Source organism: Anomaloglossus baeobatrachus, chromosome 5 (genome assembly GCF_048569485.1).
Source record: "Anomaloglossus baeobatrachus isolate aAnoBae1 chromosome 5, aAnoBae1.hap1, whole genome shotgun sequence".
Classification (NCBI taxonomy): Eukaryota; Metazoa; Chordata; class Amphibia; order Anura; family Aromobatidae; genus Anomaloglossus; species Anomaloglossus baeobatrachus.
This window is the reverse complement of record NC_134357.1, coordinates 526,125,693-526,152,942: the sequence shown is the minus strand read 5'-3', so window position 1 is coordinate 526,152,942 and position 27,250 is coordinate 526,125,693. Positions and strand designations below refer to the sequence as shown.

General features: G+C 42.3%; 1 protein-coding gene across 1 annotated transcript in view; it reads right to left on the bottom strand.

Moving 5' to 3' along the window:
* The window catches only part of LOC142312900 (uncharacterized), a 54,989-nt gene extending 28,176 nt beyond the window's left edge, over nt 1-26,813 (bottom strand). The window contains exons 1-9 of the mRNA XM_075351887.1: nt 26,694-26,813; nt 26,513-26,610; nt 25,732-25,822; nt 22,356-23,549; nt 8,089-8,195; nt 7,780-7,959; nt 7,575-7,698; nt 2,358-3,474; nt 2,024-2,144 (exon numbers count right to left, since the gene is read on the bottom strand). Coding sequence (XP_075208002.1) covers nt 2,024-2,144; nt 2,358-3,474; nt 7,575-7,698; nt 7,780-7,959; nt 8,089-8,195; nt 22,356-23,549; nt 25,732-25,822; nt 26,513-26,610; nt 26,694-26,778 — 3,117 coding nt within the window. The 5' untranslated portion in view covers nt 26,779-26,813. The remainder of the gene's footprint in view (nt 1-2,023; nt 2,145-2,357; nt 3,475-7,574; nt 7,699-7,779; nt 7,960-8,088; nt 8,196-22,355; nt 23,550-25,731; nt 25,823-26,512; nt 26,611-26,693) is intronic.
* Between the last annotated feature and the right edge of the window lie 437 nt (nt 26,814-27,250).

Genomic DNA, 27,250 nt, shown 5'->3' with positions numbered 1-27,250 from the left:
CCCTGACAGAAGGTCTGTCACTTATCCATGCTATGTGAATAAAAGCTTAGAACCTGACCAACAAGTGATTTCAGAGGCCTTATTTTTACCTGCTGGACCACACCCTAAGGTGGAGATATGGTGAATACCCATCCCTCCCAGCTGTTCACAATAACCCAGCCCCATTAATAGCTGTTTAACCCTCTTAGCACATAGTATACTGGAGAATACACCCAGGGTTACATCACTGAGGCTAATAATCTCAGCGATACATACCTCCCCTCTTGTATTTTAAATCAAAGAATGGTAAAGTTGAATAGAACCTTAAGAGCCATGTTGTCCAACTCCTTGTGAGTGCAGGTTTTCCTAAATCTACCCAGCTATATGTTTATCCATCTTCCGCTTGAAGATTTCCATTGACAGAGAGCTCACTACCTGCCGTGGTACAACCAAAGCAGTCAGAAAATATAATTACGTGTTTTCTTTCACCAAAATAGCCACAGCCTCTATAAAAAAAACTCCATAGAGAATATCATAAAAAAAAATATATATCTTTATTGCAGTATAAATAATAAAAACATTACAAAAAAATTTTGGGGAGAAGAAAAGACAGAATAAAGCCCTATACCGTATTGTATATAAAAAAATACACAGTGGACTTTCTATATCATCTCTGTATATAGTTTGCTTTAAATTTGTACATAAGGTAAATACATAAATAAATAATCACAGATGTATAATATATGGTCAAAAGCAAAGTAAACAGCACAACAGCATGGCTTCAAAAGAATAAATTCTTTAAATAGCAAAAAAAATCATGCCCATAAACATAGAATAGTTTCCAATGTGAAATTCACATTCAAAGGGTAAATAGTAGGTGGCAGTATCTGATTAAGGCTGCTTTCACACATCCGGTTTTTGCAGTGCGGCTCAATCCGGCTCAAAAACCTATGCAACGGATGCTGCGAAAAAAACGGATCAGTTGCATAAGTTTTTCCATGCGGCCCATCCGTTTTTTGATGGATGCACCTTGATACTGAGCATGCGCAGTGCAAAAAAACGCATCCGGCCGCCGGATGCGGTTTTTGCCGCAGGACACCGCATCCGGCGTCCATAGGCTTGCATTGTAAATTGAGCCACATCGCGCCGGATCTGGCGCGATGTGGTTTTTTCGCCGCACAAAAAACCGTGCCAGGCAATGTTCCATCCGGCCGCCGCATGGGCTAAATATGCCGCATCTGTCAAAAAACGGACACAACGCAAGGCCATGCGGCACAATACGGCGCTAATGCAAGTCTATGCAGAAAAAACGCAACCGGCGGCAAAAAAAAGCGGTTGCGTTTTTTCTGCAAAGCGCCGTATTGTGCCGCTCAGCAAAAACCGGATGTGAGAAAGTCGCCTAAGGTGACAAAAAGTAAAGACTGCTACTAGACCATAGTGTGAGAGCCCATGTAGACCCTGCGATATAGAAGAACATCAAACAGAGAGACAAGGTGATAGTTCCCGTAGTGACCCCCTGATGCGTGTTTCGCCATCTAACTTCCTCAAAGGGGGCGTCAATTTTTTTGCAATGTTTTTATTATTTATACTGAAATAAAGATACCATTTTTTTATGATATTCTCTATGGAGTTTTTTTTTTTATAGGTTGTGGCTATCTCTCGTGGTAGCCTGTTCCACTATCTGACTGCCCTCACTGTCAGACAGCCTTACCTAATGTCTAATCTGAATCTCCTTCCTTTTAGTTTCATCCCATTGCTTCTTGTACTTCCTTGTGCTAATGAGAATAGGGTAGATCCCTCTGCACTGTGACTGTTTGTAGACTGCTATTAAGTCTCCCATCAGTCGTCTCTTTTGCAAGCTAAATACTCCTAATTCTTTTAGCCGGTCTTCATATAACATGGTTTGCAGACCTTCTACCATCTTGGTTGGTCTCTTCTGGACTTTCTCCAATATATACCAGTGATCACCTTAAAAAATATATAATATATATAGTACATTTCCAATATTCTGGACCTAAATATGGCTCCTCCTGTGTAAGCATACATAGCTGTCTGGACAGGAAAATAAATGATATTCCTGATGTGTAACAGTATGATTTCTCTCTGTAACATTTCCCACATTTTGTAAGAAAAATGGCTTCTCACTATTGTCTCTTCTATTTTGTCTACCCAAATTAGATTTCTGGATTAAATATTTCTCACATTTCAGAACATGGGTATGGCTTCTACAGTACTTTGTTAAATTCTGCTGTCAGTGAAGACAGATTTTCAGCACAGAGGATTTGACAATTGCTGCTCATAAAAATATTGAGAGGAGCTGCAATAAGACAAGAGCAGGAAAAATGCACTACTGCAAGTTCATCTAAATGAAAAGTTACACTTTACTGCTATGATTACCACATTCTGAATATGAAAATGTTTTCTCCTTTGTGTGAATTCTCTGATGCCTAACAAGACGGAATTTCTCTGTAAAGCATTTCCCACATTCTGAACATAAAAATGGCTTCTCCCCTGTGTGATTTCTCTGATGTATGACAAGAGCAGATTTACATCTAAAATATTTGCCACATTCTGAACATGAAAATGGTATCTCACCAGTGTGACTTCTCTCATGTCTAACAAGATCTGACTTCTGGTTATAAGAATTTCCACATTCTGAACATGAAAATGGCTTCTTCCCTGTGTGAATTCGCTGATGTCTAACAAGACGTAATTTCTCTATAAAACTTTTCCCACATTCTGAACATGAAAATGGCTTCTCCACGGCGTGAATTTTCTGATGTTTAGCAAGGGTAGATTTTACCCTAAAAAGTTTACCACACTCTGAACATGAAAATGGTTTCTCCCCAGTGTGAATTCTTTGATGTATAACAACATTGTATTTGTCCTTAAAACTTTTACCACATTCAGAACATGAAAATGGTTTTGCCTCTGTGTGAGTTCTCTGATGTCTAACAAGATCTGATTTCTGGGTAAAACCTTTACTACATTGTAAACATGAAAATGGCTTTTCCCCTGTATGAGTTTTATGATGTCTAACAAGCTGAGATTTACAGTCAAAACATTTACCACATTCTGAACATGAAAATTGTTTCACCCATCGATGAGTTCCTTGATTTAATTTACTGCTATAGTGTTTCTCACATTCTGACTTTGACATCTCTCCTGTTTGACTACATTCAGGTTGAACAAGATCTGATTTAATGCTATGAGGTTTCTCACGATCTAGAAATGAATATGACTTCTCCCCATTGTGAGCTCTTAGGTGATCTTTACCATTTCTGAGACTTTTACTTTCCTTTACAGTGAATGATGAATCAGAAGATAGGACAAGTTTAAAAGGATCAGATGATGGATCTTTGCTGTGAAGGGATGATGTTTTATCTGGGATAGCAGCATGTTCTTCATATGTACTGGTATCTTGTTTAGTACCATGATTAGCTACTTTAAAATCTGGACAACTCAGATTTCCTGTTAACTTCCTGATACAGTTATCTGTCAAAAGTAAAATTGATCTTATTATTTTTGAATAATATAACTTTTCAATTATATAGATTTTTTAAAACATTTCTATATAGAACATTTCCATAATAATTTCAACATGTAAAAAATTCATCTAGAAACTGATTAATGGTAACCTGTAACCTGATTCAAAGCATGGGTGGCATGAATTGCAGCCAGATATTTTTTTTTCTAAAACACTCCGACATTTTCAGATAAAATTTATTGTGGAGAGCCTGCCCGGGACTATAGCCAGAGAAAAAGAAGTCCGGCACAGTCCCAGAATGGCTTTTGCCAGCGGCGTTCCATGTGATTGACTGGTGTCTTCCATTCTACACAAACAGGAGAAATTGGTCAATAAAATAGAGGGCACAGGGAAAAGTAAGCCCGGAGTGGTGGCGGACTAATCTTTTCTCCCTCTATGGTCTCTGTCTGGCTCATCAAACTATATTTTCTGAAATGCTACAGAGTTTTAGAGAAAAACATAGCATGCAGAGAGGCTCTGATTCGTGCTGCCAATGGCTTTGGCAACATGAAGCAAGTGATAGGTTCCCTTTAACACAGCAAGACCACCAGAATTTTGCATTTTTTTTTTATTTCTGTGCTTGCTGTCCTCCTGCTTCATGTGGATGACACTTCCTACATCAATATTGATCCTGTGCAGGCGGCCTTCCCTCTGCTCTGCTGATGGGATATATGCAAGTGCCAGATGAGGAAAAAGTCACTGATGACCTGAGAGTAAAGCCAGCACATGCGTGCTTTGCTTGAACCCTCCACATTGCAGATTAATGGAGATTTTCGCAGGAGCAAGCGAGGGGATTTGTGTGGATGCCGCCGTTCTCAATTTATGGCGGTGGGCAGGCTATGGGTGGACACACTGTATATATAATATACAGTAGGTCTACATACACACACATACATACATGTGACAGTAAGACAAGGAGAGAGAAAACAGCATATTTATAAGACCAATTTTAAAATAGTAACATATCACACATCAGTACTCTGTCTATTGTTTAAAGCACCAAATAATAGTCAGATATGAGTTCTGCTGGCAACCGGCGGGAATCCGCGCACATGTCAGCTGATTTGTACAGCTGACGTGTGTCTCGCAGGCACGAGTGGATCCGCGTTCCACCCGTGCTTATTAACCCCTTAAGTGGCGCTGTGAAAATGTCACAGCACCATTTAAATACCGATCCGTGTAAATCTTTACTCACCTGGCTCCATCGGCGTTGCAGTGACATGATCACTGTGAGCTGATGGTTGTCATGGTAGTACAGAGTCATGTGATGACTCCTGTAGCTAACATAAGTCACTTCCTGTTTCACTCAGCCAGCTGCTCTCAGTGGCAAGAGGTGAGTATTTCTGCTGTTCTCAGCTATGTAGCTGTGATCAGAAGAAATAAATGAGCGATCAAACTGCTGATCCTTATAGTGTCCTAGGGGGAATAGTAAAATAAAAAATAAAAGTAAAAAAAAGTTTTGAAAATATAAAAAAAATAAAAAAAAATAAAAGTTCAAATCACCCCCCCATTCAAAATTAAAGGATTAAAAAAATACACATATTTGGTATTGCCGCGTTCAGAAATGCCCGATCTACCAAAATATAAAATCACTTAATCTGATCGGTAAACGACGTAGCGGTAAAAAAAATCTAAATGGCAAAATTACGTTTTTGGTCGCCACAAATTTTGCGCAAAATGCAATAACAGGCGATCAAAACGTAGCATGTGCGCAAAAATAGTAGAATTAAAAACGTCAGCTCGAGATACAAAAAAGAAGCCATCAATGACCCATAGATCCCGAAAAATGAGAACGCTATGGGTCACAGAAAATGGCGCAAAAAGTGCACAACTTTTTTTGGACAAATTTCTGATTTTTTTTTAATTCCTTAGATAAAAGTAAACCTATACGTGTTTGATGTCTACGAACTTATACCGACCTGAGGCATCATACCGACACATCAGTTTTACCATATAGTGAATATGGTGAATAAAATATCTAAAAAACAATCATACAATCGCACTTTTTTTTGCAATTTTTCTGCACTTGGAATTTTGTTGCCGTTTTCCAGTACACTATATGGTAAAACTTATGATTTCTTATAAAAGTACAACTCGTTCCGCAAAAAACAAGCCCTCATATGGCAAGACTGACGGAAAAATAAAAAAGTTACGGCTCTTGGAAGAAGGGGAGCAAAAAAAACCAAAACGAAAAACGGAAAATCGGCCGGGGTGAAGGGGTTAACTACTTAGTGACCACTAATATGTCTTTTTACTGACCTGATGTAGAAATAGACGAGCCATATATAGTAAAATCCAGTTCACCATTACTGTCGACCACTTTTTTTTTCAGAGTTCGGACATAGGCTCCGCCACTGCCTGTTTAATAATAAGTGAGACAAGATGGTCCAGCTCAAATTAACTTCTTCTTTATTGCTTGAGAAATTCTTATACACAGGACATCATGTATTTACATGAAAATGCTATAGTAACGTATGCATCAATGCATTTCTGGTGTGCATTAATAATGATTAAGGGTGGATGCATACCAGAAACACGTTGATGCATACGCAACTATAGCATTTTCATGGAAATACTTGATGTCCCATGTATAAGAATTTCTCAAGTAATAAAGAAGTTGTTCATTTGAGCTAGACCATCTTGTTTCACTTATAAGAGGATAGCATCCCCCCGTGGATGAAAATGCAACAGCTGTACAGTACAACTGACAAGAATTGATTAATGCTGAATCCATCCTGTCCATAAATGTGTAGGCGTGAAATTAGGTTAGGGCCCAACAAAGAAGGACGCCTTGCCGGAGCATGAATTGGCCAATTTATGCGCTAAGTACCTTTATTTTTAAAAGTATATTCCATAGAGCAGAAATGCAATTCAAATTTCATGTTAAAATTTGCATATATCTTGGCGCTTACGGAGTGCTGCTGTATATTTGTGTTTGTGTATTGTGCAGTCATCATGGCAGCTTGCACCTGTTCACACTTGCTTTATTCTGTCTGGAGGTGCTGGTCAGTTTTTTTGTATTAACTATTCGAGGGCTGTGAGTGCGTCCTTTTCTGACTGAGCACGCCTCAGGTTATTTTTTTTATTAATGCTTCATACTATCAGCCTTAGGCTAGCGCCACACATCTGTGCTGCCGGCACGTGTTTGTCATTTTTTACACGTACCGGCGGCACGGAGACACGTTAACCAATGCTACCATATTGTAGCAGGCACACACACGTAAAACCACACGGAACGTGTGTCCGTGTGCGTTTGTACGTGTGTGCGTTTTTAAAAGCGCTGACATGTCAGTGATTTCTCCCGCAGCACGGGTGTCACACGGCCCGCACCCGTACCACACGGGTGTAGTGTGGATGCGGTCCAGTGTGACACGCGCCGGAGAAAACACACATGTCATTGAAAAAAAAAAAAAACATTAACTCACCTTCTCCAGCCCTCCTGTCTCTGCCGCTGCTGCCTCTTGCTGCCGACCGCCGCTCATTATTCTCATTGAATATTCACTTCACTGCCTGGCAGCAGCAGCAGCGGAGAGACGGGAGGGCTGGAGACCGAGGATCAGCACCACGGACAGCAGCGCGGACAGCAGGAAGGACCAGGTGAGTATGATAATTACCGGTTCTACGTGTGCTATCGCGGATAGCACACGTAGAACACACGTGTCACGCACGTACCAGAGACACGTACTTACCTGCACGCAACACGCAGGGAAAATACGTGTCTCTCGGCACGTGCGTGAATTTCACGTGAGTGTGGCAGAAGCCTTAAATTGTAGGCTTTTAGCCTAGGAAAGGCATGATATCAGGTCCCATCAAAGAAGGACGCCTTGCCACGGCTGACGGGATCTGATGAATTCGCCATTTTATGAGCTAATTACTTTCATTTTTAAAAATTATATTCTATATAACAGTAATATAATCTGAATTTTATTTGTTCAATGTTCACATACTATATATCTTGATGCTTATGGAGTGCTGCTGTATTCTTTTGTTTGTTCATATATATATATATATATATATATATATATATATATATATTATATATATGTGTGTGTGTATTTAGTGCTATTACCTGGTGATGTGAGGGGCTGGGGATCCTCCATCATGACGTCCTTGTACATATCTTTGTGTTCTTCTAAATACTCCCACTCCTCCATGGAGAAATAGATAGCAACATCCTGACACCTTATAGGAACCTGACACATACAATGATACCGTCACCCCCAATCCCTTCATAGCATTACTGTATAATGTCCCAGCATTCCCAGCAGTGTCACCTCTCCAGTCAGCAGCTCAATCATCTTGTAGGTGAGTTCTAGGATCTTCTGGTCATTGATGTCCTCATGTATCAGGGGGTAAGGTGGAGGCCCCGTGATTGGGCTCAGGGGTCTTCCCCATCCCTCAGACACAGGGTCCTGACAGTGCTCACTAGAGGTCTTCTTCATTACTGTGTAATCCTGGTTATGGAGAGACACATTAATAAATCTCACTGCAGACATTTCCAGAGTCCTCACCTCTCCAGTTCTGTCCATCTGTTATTCCCATAGATAAGAATGATGTAATGTGACGTCATCAGAATCTCTCACCTCTCCAGTAAGCCGGAAGAGGATCTCTAGGGTGAGGTGTAATATCCTCTCCGCCATCTTGTCCTTGTCCCTATCCATCCTCTGAGAGGATTTAGTATTGTATGACCCTGAATGGGAAGAAAACTAGAAGTAATTAAATTAATACAACGCAAATAATAATAATAATAATCTTTATTTATATAGCGCCAACATATCCCGCAGCGCTTTGCAATTAAAATTTAATTTGCTTCGAATTTCCACACCAAAATCAAATTCAATAGAATCCAGTTTGGTTTTTTTCTTAATTTAATTCACTTGATGTCATGCAGTAACTACCGGGGTTCTGCCAGGCATGAGGGAATTTTCGACGAGCGCCACAAGACACAGGGTACACATGGAACATGATACAATTGTGAGCTCTGACGCTAGGGAGAGGGGCCACCTCCTGCTAATTGGATACTTAGACATCTAGCTGACTGCACTTGTGATGCGCACAGAATGATCAAGTAATCAATTGCTCAGTGCACAAAGATTGTCATTGTTCTCGGCAGCACGTCAAGTTTACACTCGATGATGTGCTGTCAAACAAATATTTTGCTCGTTCATTAGGTTGATCAGCAGTCAGTGATAAGTGAGTACTACCATGCTTGGGTGCCTAGTACTCGTAATGAGCAGTTGGACACTCGTAAAGGCGTGACTTGTTTACCAAGTATAATAGAAGATCTTCCAGAAAAATGCTTGAGTTCTCCATTGGCTTCCATTATACTCGGTACACGAGTGGAGCACTTAAGCATGGTAGCGCTCGCTCATCACTACACATTGCTAATATGTAAATGTGCAGCGCAAATGCACCCCCTTAATCGTAACTAAAGATAAATTAAGTGATTTGAAGGTTTGAATTTCATCAAAAATTTGTAATACAAATTATTTTTGGGATCCAATTTAAATCAGCAAAATTGTGGTCGTTTCTTTTTAGGGCTAGGGACTAGAGATAAATAGACCCGTGGAACTTTGGGTTTGGAAGGTTCAGCCGGACTCTAGCAGTTCGCTTCGAGTCCCTGACTTAACCTGAACCCCAATGGAAATCAATGATTAGGCAGTTCGGCTGTCCGCCCACGTACAGTCCAGCCATAAACAGAGCTCATCCAGGGGAGGGCAAGAGGGGTTGTTGCTGTTGTTGTTTTTTGAGACACACTACATCCAATAACGTTGTGTTTACCGCCAGTGAGAACTGGACACTGCAAGTGGCTCGCATTGGGCTGAGCACCAAGGATCCAGTGGTCAGCATACGTAAAGTACTCTAAGTCCAAACTCAAACATTAATTTTTTGTAATGTGTTTGGTATGACCACCAAAATTAACTGCTCAAGTTCGCTCATCTCTAGGGATGTGTGAATATATTTGTGAGATCACGGTCCAACAGCCAAGTTAATATGCTATGTCTGCCAAATTAGCTTGCCAGATTATCATGGGACCTCGTGTGGATTACGTCAGACCTGCAGGGGTGTTTTTGATGTTGATAAAGTGGTGAAAGAGGGGGTTTTATGTAGTTTATTTTAAATAAAGGATTTTTTTCTGGTTTGTGTTTATTTCTTTTCACTTTCAGATTAGTGATGGGGTGTTTCATAGATGCCTGCCATTACTAATTTAAGGCTTAGTGGCAGCTGTGAACTGACATTAACTCCTCATTACCCCAATTGCCACTGCGCCAGGGCAATCAGGAAGAGCTGAGTAAAGTGCTGGGATTGTCGCATCTAATGGATGTGACAATCCTGGGTGGCTGCATGCTGCTATTTTTAGGTTGGGGGGCACCCAATAAACATAGGTCTGACCAGCCTGAGAATACCAGCCCCCAGCTGTCGGGCTTTATCTTGGGTGGGTATTAAATTGGGGAGGACTGCACGTTGTTTGTTTTAAATTATTTATTGAAATAATTGAACAAATAAAACAGCATAGGGTCCCTCTTATTTTGATACCCAGCCAAGATAAGTGCACAACTGGCAGCTGCAGCCTGCACCTGTGGCTTTATCTGTGCTGGGTATTACAATATGGGGTGACCCTAAGCCAATTATTTTATTCATTTATTTTTACTGAATGATAGACCTGCAGATCGGGTCTGTGATTGGTTGCAGTCAGATGCGCTGTAACACAGGGACACTGGTGGGCAGGGAAAGCAGTGAATATGCAATGAAGGTAATGCAAGGCTCTGGAAGTGAAGGAGCAGCCACGGGAGCGTACAGCTGTGCAGGTGATTCGGTAAGTATAGCGCCCCTGCTCCAATCCCCCTATCCCTTCCACCACCAGTTTTAAGTGCCGGATTCTGATCCCCATAGACTTCTATGGGGACCGGAGTCAGGCCAGATACCCTGAATCAATTCCGGGCCGGACCTGGGTTTTTTATTAACCTGGTTAGACCCACCGATCCACGGTACCTGTGAGTCTACCCTTCTCTAGGGTGGAAAACCAAGGCAAAACTGCTGAAAAGAATTGACATGATCATTCTTTTAATAACGCAGCAAAAACAATGGCGGGTTACAAAACCGTCATGAAAATACCGCAGGTGTTGTGTGTGTGTGCACGAGATTTCTGTAATCTCATAGGCTTTGAAGGGAGTGTGAAGCCAGCGGTTTATTAGCATGGATTTGCACAAAACCAAGGCAAATACCATGCTAATAACGGTGCAAAAACGCCCTATGTGAACATAGCCTTGTATTACTGTTCATATACACATGGCAGAGCTGGGGGAGGGGACACTATCTCCGGGAATGGAGGGGTTACTGAGCCCAGTAATGGGGAATCTCCACATACCTCCTCCTGCAGAGCCGCACACTAGATATATGGCTGCTCTGTGCTTACAGGACCTGTGATGATGTCACATGGAGGGGAGGAGTCAGGGGTCACATGACCAGCTCCTCTGTGTGTACTGTGTAGAACTTGATGAGGTGAAGGTTATGTGTGGGGTCAGGAGGGGTTTACAGTGTGGATGTAGCAGAGCCGTGTGTGTACCACGTGTATTGAGCGGTGCTGTGTGTGAACGACGTGTGCAGTGTATGAGGTGTATGGTGTGAGACTGTGGGTGAACAATGAAGTGCATGTGTAAAACATGTACCAAGTGGAGTTACCATGTTTCCCTGAAAATAAGCCCTAGCAGGAGTTTTCAGCATTTTTGGGGTAATTAAATATAAGCCCTCCCCCGAAAATAAGTTCTAGTCGCAATTCAATAATGAAATGTCCATGCAGCTAAAAAAGTTAAAGATACTGCAGGAGACTTCATTATAGAAAGCAGACACCCCCAAAAGAGAGAAGACAGAAGACCCTGCAATCATGCTCACCAGACACTGATCGAGAGCAGTGGAAGCATCAAGGACTTGTGGCGGAACGCTCACCTACACACATCAGGTCACACACACACACACATCAGGTCTCACACACACACACACACACACACACACCCACCCATACACATCAGATCACACACACTCACCACATCCAACGATATTGATTGCTTCTGGGCTTCATAAGGACCTGGGACGTTGTGCAGTGGAGCGTGAGGACCTGTGGGTGGAACGCATCATAGAGACAAGAGAACAGAGAGTCCCCTGCTGGCTGGAAGCAAGCCAGAAGGAGGGGAGGACGGCATACAGCATACCTGCTGGCAGCACCCGCCGGAGATCGCAGAAGGATCTGGGAGCCACACAGACTCCCAGGTTCTGGTATGATTCTCCTAAGAAGGGGGATCTGTATTCTTTGGGGGGTACATTTTCCATATAAAAAAGCAAAAAAGAAAATATCATTACTTACAGCAAGATGGAATTGCAGCTGTATATTGCTCAGGCCAAAAAACTACTACTACTACTCCAGCAGGATACAGCTAAACCCCCACTAGGTGGAGGCAACACAGGTACAGGTGGAGCCATTCACACTCACTTCCAAATATGGAGGAGGTATGGAGGAGGTATGGAGGAGGTAATGGCTGGATGGTAAAACTGCACACTGGTGGCTTGCATAGAGCACTGTTCACACTAGCAGACGCACAGTCACAAACCCGCAGCCTATTAGGTGACGCCCATACTATTAGATCAGGCGGGCTGCCAAGCCGTACCCCCACTGCGCGCTACGTAGGGACAGAAACTCTGATAGCAAGGCCTAACAAAAAGGGGCCTGGCTGTATCCTGTACAAAAACGTTTTTGAGGTTTTTTGTTAGCGTTATGGCCATAAGACGTAAGCCTACAACCCTCGTCACGGGAACCTCATGCTTGTAGGTCCCTACACCTATATATAATATAAAAAAGCAAAAAGACCATCCAGCCATCACCTCCTCCATATTTGGGAAGTGAGTGTGAATGGCTCCCCCTGCACCTGTGATGCCTCCACCTAGTGGGGTTTAGCTGTATCCTGCTGGAGTAGTAGTAGTCTTTTGGCCTGAGCAATATACAGCTGCAATTCCATCTTGCTGTAAGTAGGGGTACATTTTCCCCAACGATGTTTCCCCGAGAATAAGCCCTCCCCCAAAAATAAGACCTAGTGCTTTTTTCTGGGCAAAATAAAATAGAACACAGTGTCATATTTTTGGGGAAACAAGGTATGCGTACATGAGCTGAGATGTGCAGGTTTTATGTGTTTTTTAAATCCCCTCTTCATGCTTTTGTTCTTCTTTTTCCAGTCTTTTTTTATTTGTTGGCACAGCCTTCTGTGTTGTTTTTTTTTTCTTGCTTGCCAAGTTGTAGTTTTGAATGAAACCATTCATTTTACCACATAATGGACATCTTTAACAGAGATGAGCTGATCGATCTGCAGAGGATCGTATTTGGGTTAAAGATCCTGAAAATCTTCATTTCATGTGAATATGAACATTTTCAGATTCGATTTGCAAAAAAAAGCATCAGTGCTGACTAATGTCATCTTGCGTTGTGGCTCATGCTTGCCCCAATGTTCTGCAGCTGTGCCATCTAGTGGATTACACTGATATACAGCGATTTTGGTGCCAACGATAACTGAACGTTTGTTATATTAAGTTTATGGTGCTGATTAACAATATGACTTCAGTTTTGCCAGATTGGCTCTAGTTTCTGAGATATTTAATAGTTAATTAATGCAACACGATTGAAAAGCATTCAGATTTGCAAGAATATTAGAATGTTATTTTTGTTACAGATAGTAAGCAAACAGTCTAAAATTATGCAAAAAACAAAAAAATCTAATAGTGACAGGAAAAAGTTATGTAGGATTTGATGAATTAATACAATATGAATTAGTTATTGATATTAATGTCAATGCTTAAAAAAACGCTGTTCATGCAATTTCCTTTTATGTGTGTCATCAGGACAATCACGTTGGAGACTCCAATAGTAGTCTGCCATCGTGAGTACGTCCCGTCTACCATCGTGCGTACGTCCTGTCTGCCATCATCGTCTCGACTGCCATCATGTGTATGTTCTATCTACCTTGATGTCTCCCCTCCATCACCTTCATATCCTGTGGATCCTCTGGCCTTATTCCATCACGTTGGAGACTCCAATAGTAGTCTGCCATCATGCGTACGTCCCGTCTGCCATCGTGCGTACATCCTGTCTGCCATCGTGCGTACGTCCCGTCTGCCATCATCGTTTCGACTGCCATTATGTGTATGTTCTATCTGCTTTAATGTCTCTCATCTATCACTTTCATATCCTGTGGATCCCCTGGCCTTATTCCTCTCTGAAGTCTCCAAGGTTACCTGGAAATCTGTTTGGCACTATGGAGATAGTGCATCTTTAGGCCCGTTTCACACGTCAGTGAAAAACAGTGACGTTTTTCACTGGCGTGTAAAACACGCACATGTCCCTGCGTGTGCCGTGAATCACGGCACACGTGGGTTGTCTAAGTGCAATCCGGGCTCCGTTCTCCGTGGCCCGTGATTGCACTTAGAAATCAACTCACCTGTGCCCGCTCCCGCTCTCCGTGGTGCTGAATCCTCCCGCGGTGCAGCATCCGGCCGGCGCTGACCCCTGCAGCAGCTGCTTCCGGGTCGGCTGTGTCGCGCATAATGAATATGCGCGACAGTAATGAGCCGGCTTAGAAGCAGCAGGGAGGACGGGCTGCAGAGAGCGCGGCTGAAGCCGGGTGAGTTAAAATGTTTATTATTTTAAATGCACGTTTTTTTCTGGCACGTGTTTCACGGACCACACCACTGCGTGGTCCGTGGAACATCAGTGATGCCAGAAAAAAATAGACATGTCTCCGTGCAGCAATCACGCACACGCGGGTACGCCGCACGGAGACACGTGCAGTGAAAAATCACTGACGTGTGAGCAGACCCATTCATTATAATGGATCTGCGTATGTCAGTGATTCTGGTACGTTTAAAAAAAAGCACAAACGTACCAGAATCACTGACGTGTGAAAGGGGCCTTATGCTTATAAAAACTTTAACATTTCTGAAGTTAGCAAGCATTTCTTCCACCAAGTCTTCATAATGGTCTGCTCTGTGATTAGCCACGTAGTTCTTCACAACGGAGACAAAATTTGTCCAGGCTGAAGCCTCCGTGTCATTCATACATGTGGTAAAATTGGAATCATTCATATGTTTACGAATATGAGAACCATCAAAGACTCCAGCTTTTAGTTTTTCCATGCTCAGTTCAGGGATTGATCTACAAATGTTTTTGAAGCAATTACCCAATTTGTCCTAATAAATTGCTTCATTAATCCTAATTTAATATGAAGTGGTGGGAGAATTATTGTGTTCTTGTCCACCAACGACTTGATGATATTTGCAGAGCCAACAATCATTTCTTCCCTTGTAGGCCATGACACCTTTGTTCAATGATTTTGCTTTGCCCTGTTATCCCAGAGGTACATGAAGCATGGGTATTTTGTGTATCCAGACTGCTGTCCAGGTAAGAAGTTCACCATCTTCAGATCAACACAAATCGACCACTGATATTCATGATAATGGATTTTCTGTAATACAATTTTTAAATTTTAATATTCTTCAAGTTTTGTTGAGTGAACAATGAGAAGAGACGCATAAAAATGTTCTCTAGAACACATTTGAAGCTTCTTATGGCGCTTTCGATAAAAAGCCGCCAGTCTTCTAGTGTCTATTCCGTTAGTCCCAATTAAATTTCTCATAGATGAAAAAGCTTCTAATTATAAAACCATTTATATTTATTACAAAAATGACATACATTGTACAAACACTTTATCATGAAGAAAAAGGACAGATAGTTTATACACTTACTGATATAGCCAAAACCACATATACACATAAAAGGTACCCCTTTACAGTTTCCCTAGTTTCTATTCGGACCTAGGCTTTGTTACATATGAATGTTTGTAACATAGGAAACCTAGAACTTATCAAATTATTTATCAGTCCACAGTCAGCAGTCACAGGTCTCGGTCTTAGCAGTATGAGAAAACTGTCCCTGTGTATTAAATTTCAGTAAGGGTACCAAAGTATAAATTGTGAAGTACACCATATGTTAGGGTGGCAACTAGCACACCTATGTCCCCACTTGACCCGACGCGTTTCTCCTCCCAACAGGAGGTTCATCGGGGGTCATATATACATATAGAATAGAGTATGGTGCAAAATAACACTGGTACAAAAACCTCTGGATCTGTCTGTGTTTGGCAGACCAGTTACAATGATAATGTAATTCACACACACACACACACAGACACACACACACACACATATATATATATACAGGTCCCACATAAGGTGACTAAGACCTATGACTGCTTTCACACATCCGGTTTTAGCAGTGCGACTAAATCCGGCTCTAAAACCTATGCAACGGATGCGGCGAAAAAAACGCATCCTTTGCATAAGTTTTTACATGCGGCCCGTCCGGCTTTTGCCGGTTACGTCATGCTACTGAGCATGCGCAGTGCAAAAAACCGCATGCGGCGGCCGGATGCGTTTTTTGCCGCATTGCACCGCATCCGGCGTCCATAGGCATGCATTGGAAAAAGCGCCGCATGTGGCGCGATGCGTTTTTTTTCGCCGGACAAAAAAACGTGCCAGGCAACGTTCCATCCGGCCGCCGCATGGGCTAAATATACCACATCCGGCAAAAACCGGACCGAACGCAAGGCCATGCGGCACAATCCGGCACTAATGAAAGTCTATGCGGAAAAAACGCAACCGGCGGCAAAAATAAACGGTTGCATTTTTTCTGCAAAGAGCCGGATTGTGCCGCACAGCAAAAACCGGATGTGTGAAAGCAGCCTAAAGCGGTCTAAATCTATCACCTATAGGAGAGTTAAGAAAAATTGATTCCATAGCAAGTAACTGAGACTTATGATAATCTCCACAATAGTCACCCTCTGAAGAATGTAGAATTCAGCGTGTTTCCACCAGTATCTGTATCCCTTATATATCCTAGGACAATCTGGTGCTTTAGGATACTGTAGATAAAACCCCATAAGAGGTTCCTAATGTATATCCATTGAAGGGGTGGTCACGAGATATAGTACTTCAAGGTTCATTTCATAAATAGGATCCCAGACAACCATTCTTTAAGGGTAGACAATCCTGACTGTGCAATCGCATAACTACTTTATGATGACAGCTGATTAACATGCTAACAGACTCCCTGCCAGCCACAGCGGGGAGTCTGTTAGCCCGTTAATCAGCTCCCTTTCTTAAAGGGCCAGCGTCCCATTACCTGGAAATGATCCTTGAGGTCAACTATTACCCTGAAGCTACTTAAGTCTGCCTCCTTAGGGGAGGCACCTGAGCAAAGTTGCCGATCCCTAGTGTGTTGCTGGTTCTTAGGTCCCATACACGCTACTGTGTTTAGTTCAGTTCAGTGTCTTGTTTGGTTAACTAGTGTCTCTTCTTAGAGCCTGCTTGCTGCCACTACTTCCGTGCTGCCACTACTTCTGTGCTACCACATCCAAATTACCACCTCCGTGCTGCCACGTCCGAGTTACCACCTCCGTGCTGCCATGTCTGACTTTCCACCCTTGTGTTGCCACATCCAAGTCACCATCTCCGTGCTGGAACGTCTGAGCACATCTGTATCGGACATGAAAGACTCACCAGTCTGTCAGAGCCGACTCCTCTGGTCCTCGCTGTCATGCATTTAGGTCCCCTGGGGCTGCATCTGACAATCCCTGTACAGGGACAGGGGTTAGCTCCAGATAAGCTCCTGTAGGGGAGTCTGGTGTACGGCCCAGTGGGTCCACTCTTGGACGATCGCTGCCCCTTGTAAAGGTGACATCATCGCTCATCGCTGAGGCTCAGTCATTCTCTGCCTGAAGTTCAAAGGTCTATGCCTGCGCACTGTCACTTCAAATGTACTAGCGCTGGAATAGTCATATAACCTTGTGTGGATTACATCGAACCTGGGTGTTTTACGGGTTAATAATGAGAGGAAAGAGGGTGTGATTTTTGTATTTTATTTCACATAAAGGATTTTTTCAGTGTTTGTGTTTATTTCTTTTCACTTACAGATTAGTAATGGGGGGGGTCTCATGGACGCCTCCCATTACTAATCTAGAGCTCAGTGGCAGCTGTGACTTAACACCTTATTACCCCGATTGCCACCACACCAGGGAAATCGGAATGAGCCGGGTAAGATTCCAGGATTGTCGCATCTAATGGATGTGACAATCCTGGGCAGCTGCAGACTGCTGTTTTTAGCCTGAGAGGGCCCAAATGAGCATGGGTCTCCCCAGCCTGAGAATACCAGCTCACAGTTGTCGGCTTTATCATGGCTGGATATCAAAGTTGGAGAGGGACCGCACTTCAGTTTTGTTTTTTTTTGTGTAAATCAGATTTTATTCGAATAAAGAACATGTTTACAAGTTATAGGATAGGCAACATATGATATACAGTAGAATAACTCAAATCTTGGAGGTAATAAGTAATACAACACTTTTCTACTTGCATAATAATTCCTTTGATTACACACTTCAGGTCAGACCATCATCACCCATGTAATAGCTTTGCTTTGGAGATGATGCCCACTGGGTGACCAACAATCCGACCCCCATACAAAAATGTATGCAGCCTCGTTTAGAAACGGGAGGCAACGTAGATGCACAAAGTCCCTGAGATGACAATCCTTTCTAACAATGTAAACATAACATAAAATGTACCAAGAGGAAAGAAAGATGAGAAAAGAGGAAATGTAGGGGGAGAGGGAAAAGAAAAGAAGGACGAAGAAGATGTCTCGTCTATGGAATGGACAATCACAGAGGTCTCACGCCCCCAACTGAAGCTTGAAGCCATAGTACCAAGTCTGGTGTCTCTCTATACATAATCCACGGCGCCCACAGCCTGAACACTCGCTCCCTCGAGTCAAACGCCTGGCCGACCAGCTCCTCCATCCTATAGATCTGGTTCATCTCGGCCACCAGTTTAGCCCACGAGGGCACTTTGGTCTGCCTCCAGTACCTTGGGATTAATCTCCTTGCCCCCGTCAAAAAATGCCTTAACAGGCTTCTCTTGAAGTTGGCGATCGAGATATTGCTTAAGAATAGAAGAGCCAGTTCCAGCGTCGGCTCAAACCTAGTGGATGACATTTTATTCAGAAGGGCAAACACGTCTAGCCAAAAATATTGTATGAGAGGACAAGACCACCACATGTGGATGTATGAGCCTCTATCGTTTGAGCATCTCCAGCATTCTTCAGAGACAGATGGGAACATGGAATGAATTCTGGAGGGGCAGTGATACCACCTAGAAACTATGGACCCGAGGAAGCGTGAGTACACGCGAAACGGCTGTCGTCCATGAGGGGGCCCTGCTGTCAACTCTGCTCCTGCCTTTTTACCTGCACCATGAATAAATAAAGTCTTTTTTACTGGACGTTGGTGAGTGCTGCCCTATTTCTATTGTTGGACTCCACCTAGAAACTATTTTGTAGCCCCGTTCCTGTGACGCTACATCCAGTGACAACTTGTGAGTAAAGAGTAATATTTTTGAGTGTTCCTCACGCGTGAGGAGTCTCCCCAAATCCACCTCACATTTCAAGAAGAAAGGGGCATCATCCTCCCATCCAGACAACTCAATCTGGAATATTTTGTATAGCAGGGCAATGGTGTGTTCCAGAGGCTCTCCCCTGAGACAGAGACTCAAAGGGCGTCAAGGGCCTATAAAAGTTAAGTTTGTGGTGAAAGGGACTTCAGTTTTTTAATTATTTATTTAAATAATTTAAAAAAAAAGCGCCACATATGGTCCTTCTTTTATTAATTCACAGCCAAGATAAGTGCACGGCTGGGTGCTGCAGACTGTGGCCATATGCTTTATCATGGCTGGGTATCATAATATGGGGGAAACCTACGCTAGTTTTTGTATTTATTTATTTTTACAACAATAGAGATGCACACACAGCGCCTCTGATTGAAAGCAGTCAGACACGCTGTCACACAGGGTGAGGGCACGTCTAACTGCAACTAGAGACGAGGGCGGAGGAAGCAGTGCATATACATGAGGGATGAGTGGCCCCGGAAGTAGCGTTGGAGCCGCACGGGAGACTTGTTAAGTATAACGAGCTTGCTCTAATCCCCTATCCCTTCTACCAAAATTTTAAAGCGCCGGATTCTGGTCCCCATAGACTTATATGGGGACTGGCGTTCGGCCAGAATAATTTTTGTTGCTTTTTTTTTTTAATGCTGGTTGGATCCACCCATCACTAATCACAAGGTAAAAGTGGGGTTTTTACAAGCTTCGACAACTGACATGGCGGCGTCGGGATCTGTTCAAACTATAGATTGACAGTCCGCCTGATAACTTCTCTGTTGTCTGTGATCAATGCAGGTAGACTCAGGCGACGACTTGCAGAGTGGTAGATGATATGCAGGCTAGAAAGAGTTAATATCTGCTAGTCTACTTGTTAGTCTCCTTGGATCACATGTTGTTGGGAGCCAATTACATCTGCTCCCATCCTATACATGCTGGCTAGATCCTTCTATGCCAGCTATAGTTTATGTCAGCTGGTCTGGCGAGGTGCTGTGATCTAGGCTATCTGGTGATTGTAGTACTTATTGCTGAGTGCGGTTGTGGAGTTAACCCTTGTTGCCTTTTGTTGCTATTTTCTGCTCTTGCTTTTTTCCTGAGTCTCAAATTGTTTATTCCTGTGTGTGTACAGTGTGTCTGAGTTTTGGTTTTCACTTTTCTGTCTTTATCTTTGTTTTCCATCTCACTCTTGCCCTTTCCTTCCCTGGTGGGAGGGGGGAATCAGCTTAGTTCTGGTTAGAAGCACAGCTAGGCATGGGACTCAAGCATCTCCACCATCGATAGCCTAGGGTTCCCTAGCGGGAGGGACAGCTTAGGGCAGTCATGGGGAACTTTTCACAAGCTGAGTGCCCAAACTGTAGCCCTAAGCCCAATTTTTTTTCCGAAGTGCCAAGCAATCCTATTATGTCAATAATTAATTTTAACCTTACCTTTGCAGTCTTCTCTTCAGCAGGGGACATCACGCTCATGCATGCTTACCACACATTGAAGCTGAGCCACTGCCACTACGCTTTCCAGACACAGCAGTTGGATTGATGTTTCTGGAAAAAATTGCAGCATATTAGACAGACAGAAATTTTAGCATGGAACGCAATCAGTTTTCCCCCTGTAATCCACATCTACATTTCAAAGTGTGAACATCTTGAAAACCCATAAAGACGTACGAGTTGCTCCCCTCCCCTTTCATTGTGTAGTTATGTCCCCCTTCCTGGGCCACTTCCTGGTAAACATGTCCCCCATCCTGATATATATTTCCGACATTCTGGTATATTTGTCCCCATCATGGCCCCATCCTGGTAAATGTTTCTCCATCCCGGCATGTACCCCATTCCTGGTAAATGTCCTCCATCCTGGTAAATGTACCCCATCCTGGTAAATGTACCCCATTATTTTAAATGTATTTCATCGCTGGCATGTTCCCCCATGCTGTTAAATGTCCCCATCCTGGTAAATGTACCTCATCCTGGCATGTTCCCCCATCCTGGTAAATGTACCCCATTCTGGCATGTTCCCCCATCCTAGTAAATGTACCCCATCCAGGCATATATCCCCTTTCCTGGTATGTTCCTCTTCCTGCTAAATGTTCCCTATCCTGGCATGTTCATGTACCCCCATCCTGGCATGTTTCCCCCCATCCTTTCATGTTTTCCCCCATTCTGGTAAATGTACCCCATCCAGGCATATATCCCCTTTCCTGGTATGTTCCCCTTCCTGCTAAATGTACCCCATCCTGGCATGTTTCTCCCATCCTTGCAGCCATGTTTCCCCCATCCTTGCAGCCATGTTTCCCCATCATTGCAACCATGTTTCCCCCCACCCTTGCATGTTTCCCCCATCTTTGCATGTTTCCCTCCATCTTTGCATATTTCCCACATCCTTATGTTTCCCCCATCCTTGCAGCCATGTTTCCCCCGTGCTGTCAATGTTTGCCCCCCCCGTGCTGTCCATGTTTGCTGCCCCTGTGCTGTCCATGTTTGCTGCCCCCGTGCTGTCCATGTTTGCCCCGTGCTGGCACTGTCCCCCCACCTTGGCACAGCCGCACACAGTTTAAAAATTAAAAAAAAAAACCTCACCTTCCAGCACCCACTCCACCGCTGCACGCCGCTGGCTCCTCAGTCAGTTCCCGCGCGGCCACAAGACGCCGGCGCCGCTTACTGACGCTCCGCCGTCTCCTAGGCAACAGGCCTGCGGCCTAGGAGAGGAGGGGTGTCAGAGCGAGGAGAAATGTCTCCTCTGCTCCAACACAACTTTGAACTACTGGCAAGATCACACCGACAGTTCAAAGTGGCTGAATGTGGCGAGAGCGCGCGTGCCAGCAAAAAGGGCTCTGCGTGCCCAGTCTGGTACGCGTACCATAGGTTCGCCATCACTGGCTTAGGGGCTCCTGTCTCTCCTTATCCTACAGTCACACCGTGACCGTATAATTGTGATAAGCTCTAGGCAGGAATGGATTGCCATCAGTCAGAATTTGGCCCAGACTTTCGTATCTTGCATGCTAGAGTGATTTCCAAAAGTCTTGAAAAATAAGGAACAACACTTTAAATATAAAGTCATTGCATACATTTATGTATTTGTCATTATTAAAAGTTTAAAAACCTCAGTAACTGTACAAACATTTGACTAGAAGATCAATAAATACTAAATCAGCAAACTTTTTGAAAAACAATTTTTCAAACAAATTTTAGTCTCAACATTTTTAGACACGACTGTATGTCATATTGCAGCAAAATTTCTCGTTTTACTCCTGATTTGATTGTTCCCTCTCAGTTCACTGATAAAACCTGTCGTTAGTGAAGCTCCATGTACACCTGAAACAATAGTTACACATTACTGGTATGATTACCACATTCTGAAAGTGAAAATGGTTTCTTTTTTGTGTGAATCCTCTGATGTCTAACAAGACGTAGTTTCTCTGTAAAACATTTTCCACATTCTGAACATAAAAATGGATTTTCCCCTGTGTGAATTCTCTTATGTGTAACAAAAGCTGATCTGCTACTAAAATGTTTGCCACATTCTGAACATGAAAATGGTTTCTCACCAGTGTGACTTCTTTCATGTCTAACAAGATCTGACTTCTCAGTATAAGAATTTCCACATTCTAAACAAAAATATGGCTTCTCCCCAGTGTGAATTCTCTGATGTCTAACAAGGCGTAATTTCTCAATAAAACACTTCCCACATACAGAACATGAAAATGGCTTTTCCACTGTGTGAGTATTCTGATGTCTAACAAGACGTAATTTTGTAATAAAACATTTTCCACATTTAGAACATGAAAATGGTTTCTCCCCTGTGTGCATTTTTTGATGTGTAACAAGAACAGATTTAACACTAAAATGTTTCCCACATTCTGAACATGAAAATGGTTTCTCCCCAGTGTGAGTTCTTTGATGTGTAACAAGATGTGATTTCTCTGTAAAACATTTCCCACATTCTGAACATAAAAATGGCTTCTCCCCTGTGTGACTCCTGTGATGTCTAACAAGGTCTGATTTTTGAATAAAACATTTCCCACATTGTAAACATGAAAATGGCTTCTCCCCTGTATGACTTTTTTGATGTCTAAGAAGCTGAGAGTTATCATTAAAACATTTTCCACATTCTAAACAGGAAAATGGCTTCAGTTTTCTATTAATTTTTGGATTTGCTACAAGACTTGATTTGCAACTATAGTGTTTCCCACATTTTGACTCTAAAATTAGCTTCTCCTCTGTTTGACTATTCTCAGATGTAACAAAATTGGATTTAGTACTATAATGCGTCTCACAATCTAGACATGAATATGGCTTCTCCCCTGCGTGAGCTCTGAGATGTTTATTCACCCTTCTGGGACTTTTACTTTGCTTAACAGACTGTAGTGGATCAGAAGATAGGACATGTTTAAAACGATCTTTGCTGTGAAAGGCTGATGGTATATCTGGGATAGTTGCCCCCCTTCCATATGTATCTTGTATTATATCACAATCATCGCCTTTAAAATCTGAAAATATTAGATGTCCATCTGACCTCCTGGTACAGTTATCTGCCAAGAATAAAACAGAATTTGTTATTATTGATAAATACAACTTTAAAATTATAGAGATATTTTGTAATATTTCTGTATAGCACATTTCTATAATTATTGTAAAATATGTAGTAAAATTAATCTAGTAATTAATTAAGAAAGTTGTGTATCAACAGCTCACAATCTAAGAACAGACCTCACACCAAGACCATGATGCTGTTCAGCAGTTTTCCATGTGTGTTGAAGTCAGCATAGTGAAAGGCTCATGTTTCAATTAACCTGTTACTTATGTTTAAATGTCAAAAAAATTAGGGTGAAATTAAAAAGGGCCCTGTGACTCAGAGCTTTTAGGTAGTGTCCATCTTACAACCTGTCTGTAGCCTATAGCTGAAGAAATAGATTCTTGCCCCGCATCATGTGGCTTCAAATATTCAATTTGTAAGCTTGCAAATACTATTGCAATGAATAAGGACACAAAGTGTATCTAAATTTTAAAGTATTTGTAAACCTCACAACCTGATGTCGGTTGATTTTAATGTTAATACAAATAAAAGCTTTGGTATATAGAACCTTTCCTGGGACTAGTAAGGGGGAGACATATACTAAAATACTGGCAGCATAAATTTTCCACACCATGTGCAGTTCAGGAAAAAAAATATAAAATCCTCACTCGCTGGTATCGTTGTAGCGATACTTTGCACGCGATCTTCCCTTCTGTGTCTGACAGCTGTTGGTGGTGTAACCGGGAGAGGGGAGGTATGTTGCATATATTGTGGAGCTGTGATCTCATTAAACCATTTTGGGATGGGGTCTTTTCGGCATATAACGATATCAGTGGTGAAAACCTTGTTGGTTTTCCGCAGATTGCTTTCCTATCTATTCTCTCAGGGTCTGTCAAATCCCAAAAGATGGGCTTGCTGAGATTTTGTCTGGCTGCTGCCCGAACAGTGATCCCCAGACACTGGCAGTCCAACCAGGCTCCGGTCTTAGAAGAGTGGCTCAAGGAGGTGTCCTATCTTTATAGAAAGGAAAGTCTTACTGCTGAGGTAAAAGATTCTACCGAAAAATTCCTTAGGATTTGGAGTTCTTGGGTCATGTTCTTGGACTCCCCATCTTTCCCATCTCTTTTTATGAGGAATTGAAATCTCTTTTGGATTTATCGCAGTTCGTAGCATCTACCTGCATTTGCCCTTACCCATATTTTGCCCCCCCTCTCCTATACCATAACTACCTATTTACTCCCCCCTTTCCGCCCCCTTATTCTTTTTTTAATCCCTCTCCTACTTCTCTGCCACTTCCCACCCCTATTCCCGTGGCTCATTCCTTTTTACTCTTTTGGTCTCGATCTCCTAAACTCTTTCTTCTACATTTTCCTCTTATCTTACTTCTTTCCCTCTTCCTTGTTCTGTAACCTTTTTGACAGGACTAGACAGTCCTCTTTGTTTTGGTTGGTGACTGTCAGCCTAATTTTTCATAATCAGGATCAATCCAATCCGATATAGTTGCACTGTTTTTCATGTTGCTATGACTTGCAGAGCCCTTTTGTTATTCTTTAGCACCTTATTGGTCATACTTTACATGTGGCCTGATTTTGGCTTATAATTTTGTTTGCTTTTTTTTGTTACAAAATTACAATAAAAAAATAATAATCAAAATTTCCATATAAATAGATAGCACCCCCTGAGGAAAGGATTGCTGAAACACGTATCGGGGCTTTGCGGTACACTTTGGAGCTTTTACAGATCACTTAAGGTATCATTTTCCTTGCAAATTAAATAATTGTTAAAATCTTTTTACATAGGATCATTATACCATAACCTTATTTATATATGACATAGGATTTAGATACAATTTTGCACTGTGCACTTTGTCATATATTAGGGATTGACTTTTTAAGTGATCTTGGCATTATGCACTTTATTTTCCTAGTAAAACCGCTGCTATAATTTATGGGACATTTTTTCCTGCCTAATATTTATATGGATTTGTAAAATATTTATTTTAATTGTTGAATAAAAATAATAATTTTAATGCTATTTGCACCATCATTCCCTTTATTTATTTAATTCTAACGAATTTTTTATCTGAAGGTATTTTTGATATTTATTGAAATTTACAATAAAAAGATTGTCAGAACAGACATCGTAAAATAGTCAACGTATTATTGTAGAAGACGGTGCATTTAGTGGTTCATACTCACCTAAGTAGTCATATGCAGGAATCTCCTCTTTACACCACTCATCACCCCTCACATAGGTCTCTGTAGTATTAATATGGGTCAGATCTTCACCCTGAAACAAATATTGTAAAAGTCTCAGACAGATGGAGAAGTCACATTTATGATCAGCTCTAATCCTGCCATCTCCACTGTTCTCATTATACAAGTATAAAACATATAAGACTGGTGGACAACAGAAGACTGAGCACAAGACCTTCACAGCCGTCTACACATCATAGGCTATTTCACACGTCAGTATTTTTCCATCAGTCACAATCCATTTTTTGACTGATGCGACGGATCAGTCGCAGGTTGTGGTACAACTGATGTGATGGTTCCCTGTAAAAAAACGGATCCGTCGTACCAGCTTTGGAGCCTTACAATGTGATTGTGTACATACTCGGCATGCTCAGTAGAAAATGACGGAATCCTGCACCATAGACAACCATTATACCTCTTGACGGATTGTGACAGAATCCTGCGCAGTGCGTCATTTTGACGCTCGAAATAACGTTACATTGTGCGTTGCTTCTGCCCGATAGTTAGTCATTCCACGACTGATCAGTCGCGCAATGGATGCAACGCAAGGCCATCAGTCGCAATCCGTCGTTAATACAAGTCTATGGGGAAAAATGGAATCCTGAAAATTATTTTGCAGAATTCAGGAGTTTTTTTTCAAAGCAACGGATTGTGACTGAGGGAAAATGACAGAAATGTGAAAGTAGCCATAGGGGAGATTTCATGACATCTTCTTTCCATCTACCTGATGATCCTGAGGAACATTGGGATTTTCTTGGTTACAGTCCTGTGGAAGAAGAGGACGGGGACATCTCTCTGGTGTTGTCCGCTCACTGGATAAAACTGGAGTAAACACATACAGGGACTGAATTCATTCTTTACATACAGATAATTATAGTCAGTGTAAGTTTAGTCATGTGTATAACCTGGTGATGTGAGGGGTTGGGGAACCTCCATCATGATGTCCTTGTACAGATCTTTGTGTCCTTCTAAATACTCCCACTCCTCCATGGAGAAATGGATGGTGACATCCTGACACCTTATAGGAACCTGAAACATACAATGATAATGTCATCCCCCCTATCCCTTCATAGCATTACTGTATAATGTCCCAGCATTCCCAGCAGAGTCACCTCTCCAGTCAGCAGCTCAATCATCTTGTAGGTGAGTTCTAGGATCTTCTGGTCACTGATGTCCTCATGTATCAGGGGGTGAGGTGGAGGCCCCGTGATTGGGCTCAGGGGTCTTCCCCATTCCTCAGACATAGGGTCCTGACCACGCTCACTAGAGGTCTTCTTCACTACTGTGTAATCCTGGTTATGGAAAGACACGACTAAATCTCACTACAGACATTTCCAGAGTCCTCACCTCTCCAGTTCTCTCCATCTGTTATTCCCATAGATAAGAATGATGTAATGTGATGTCATCAGAATCTCTCACCTCTCCAGTAAGCCGGAAGAGGATCTCTAGGGTGAGGGCTAAT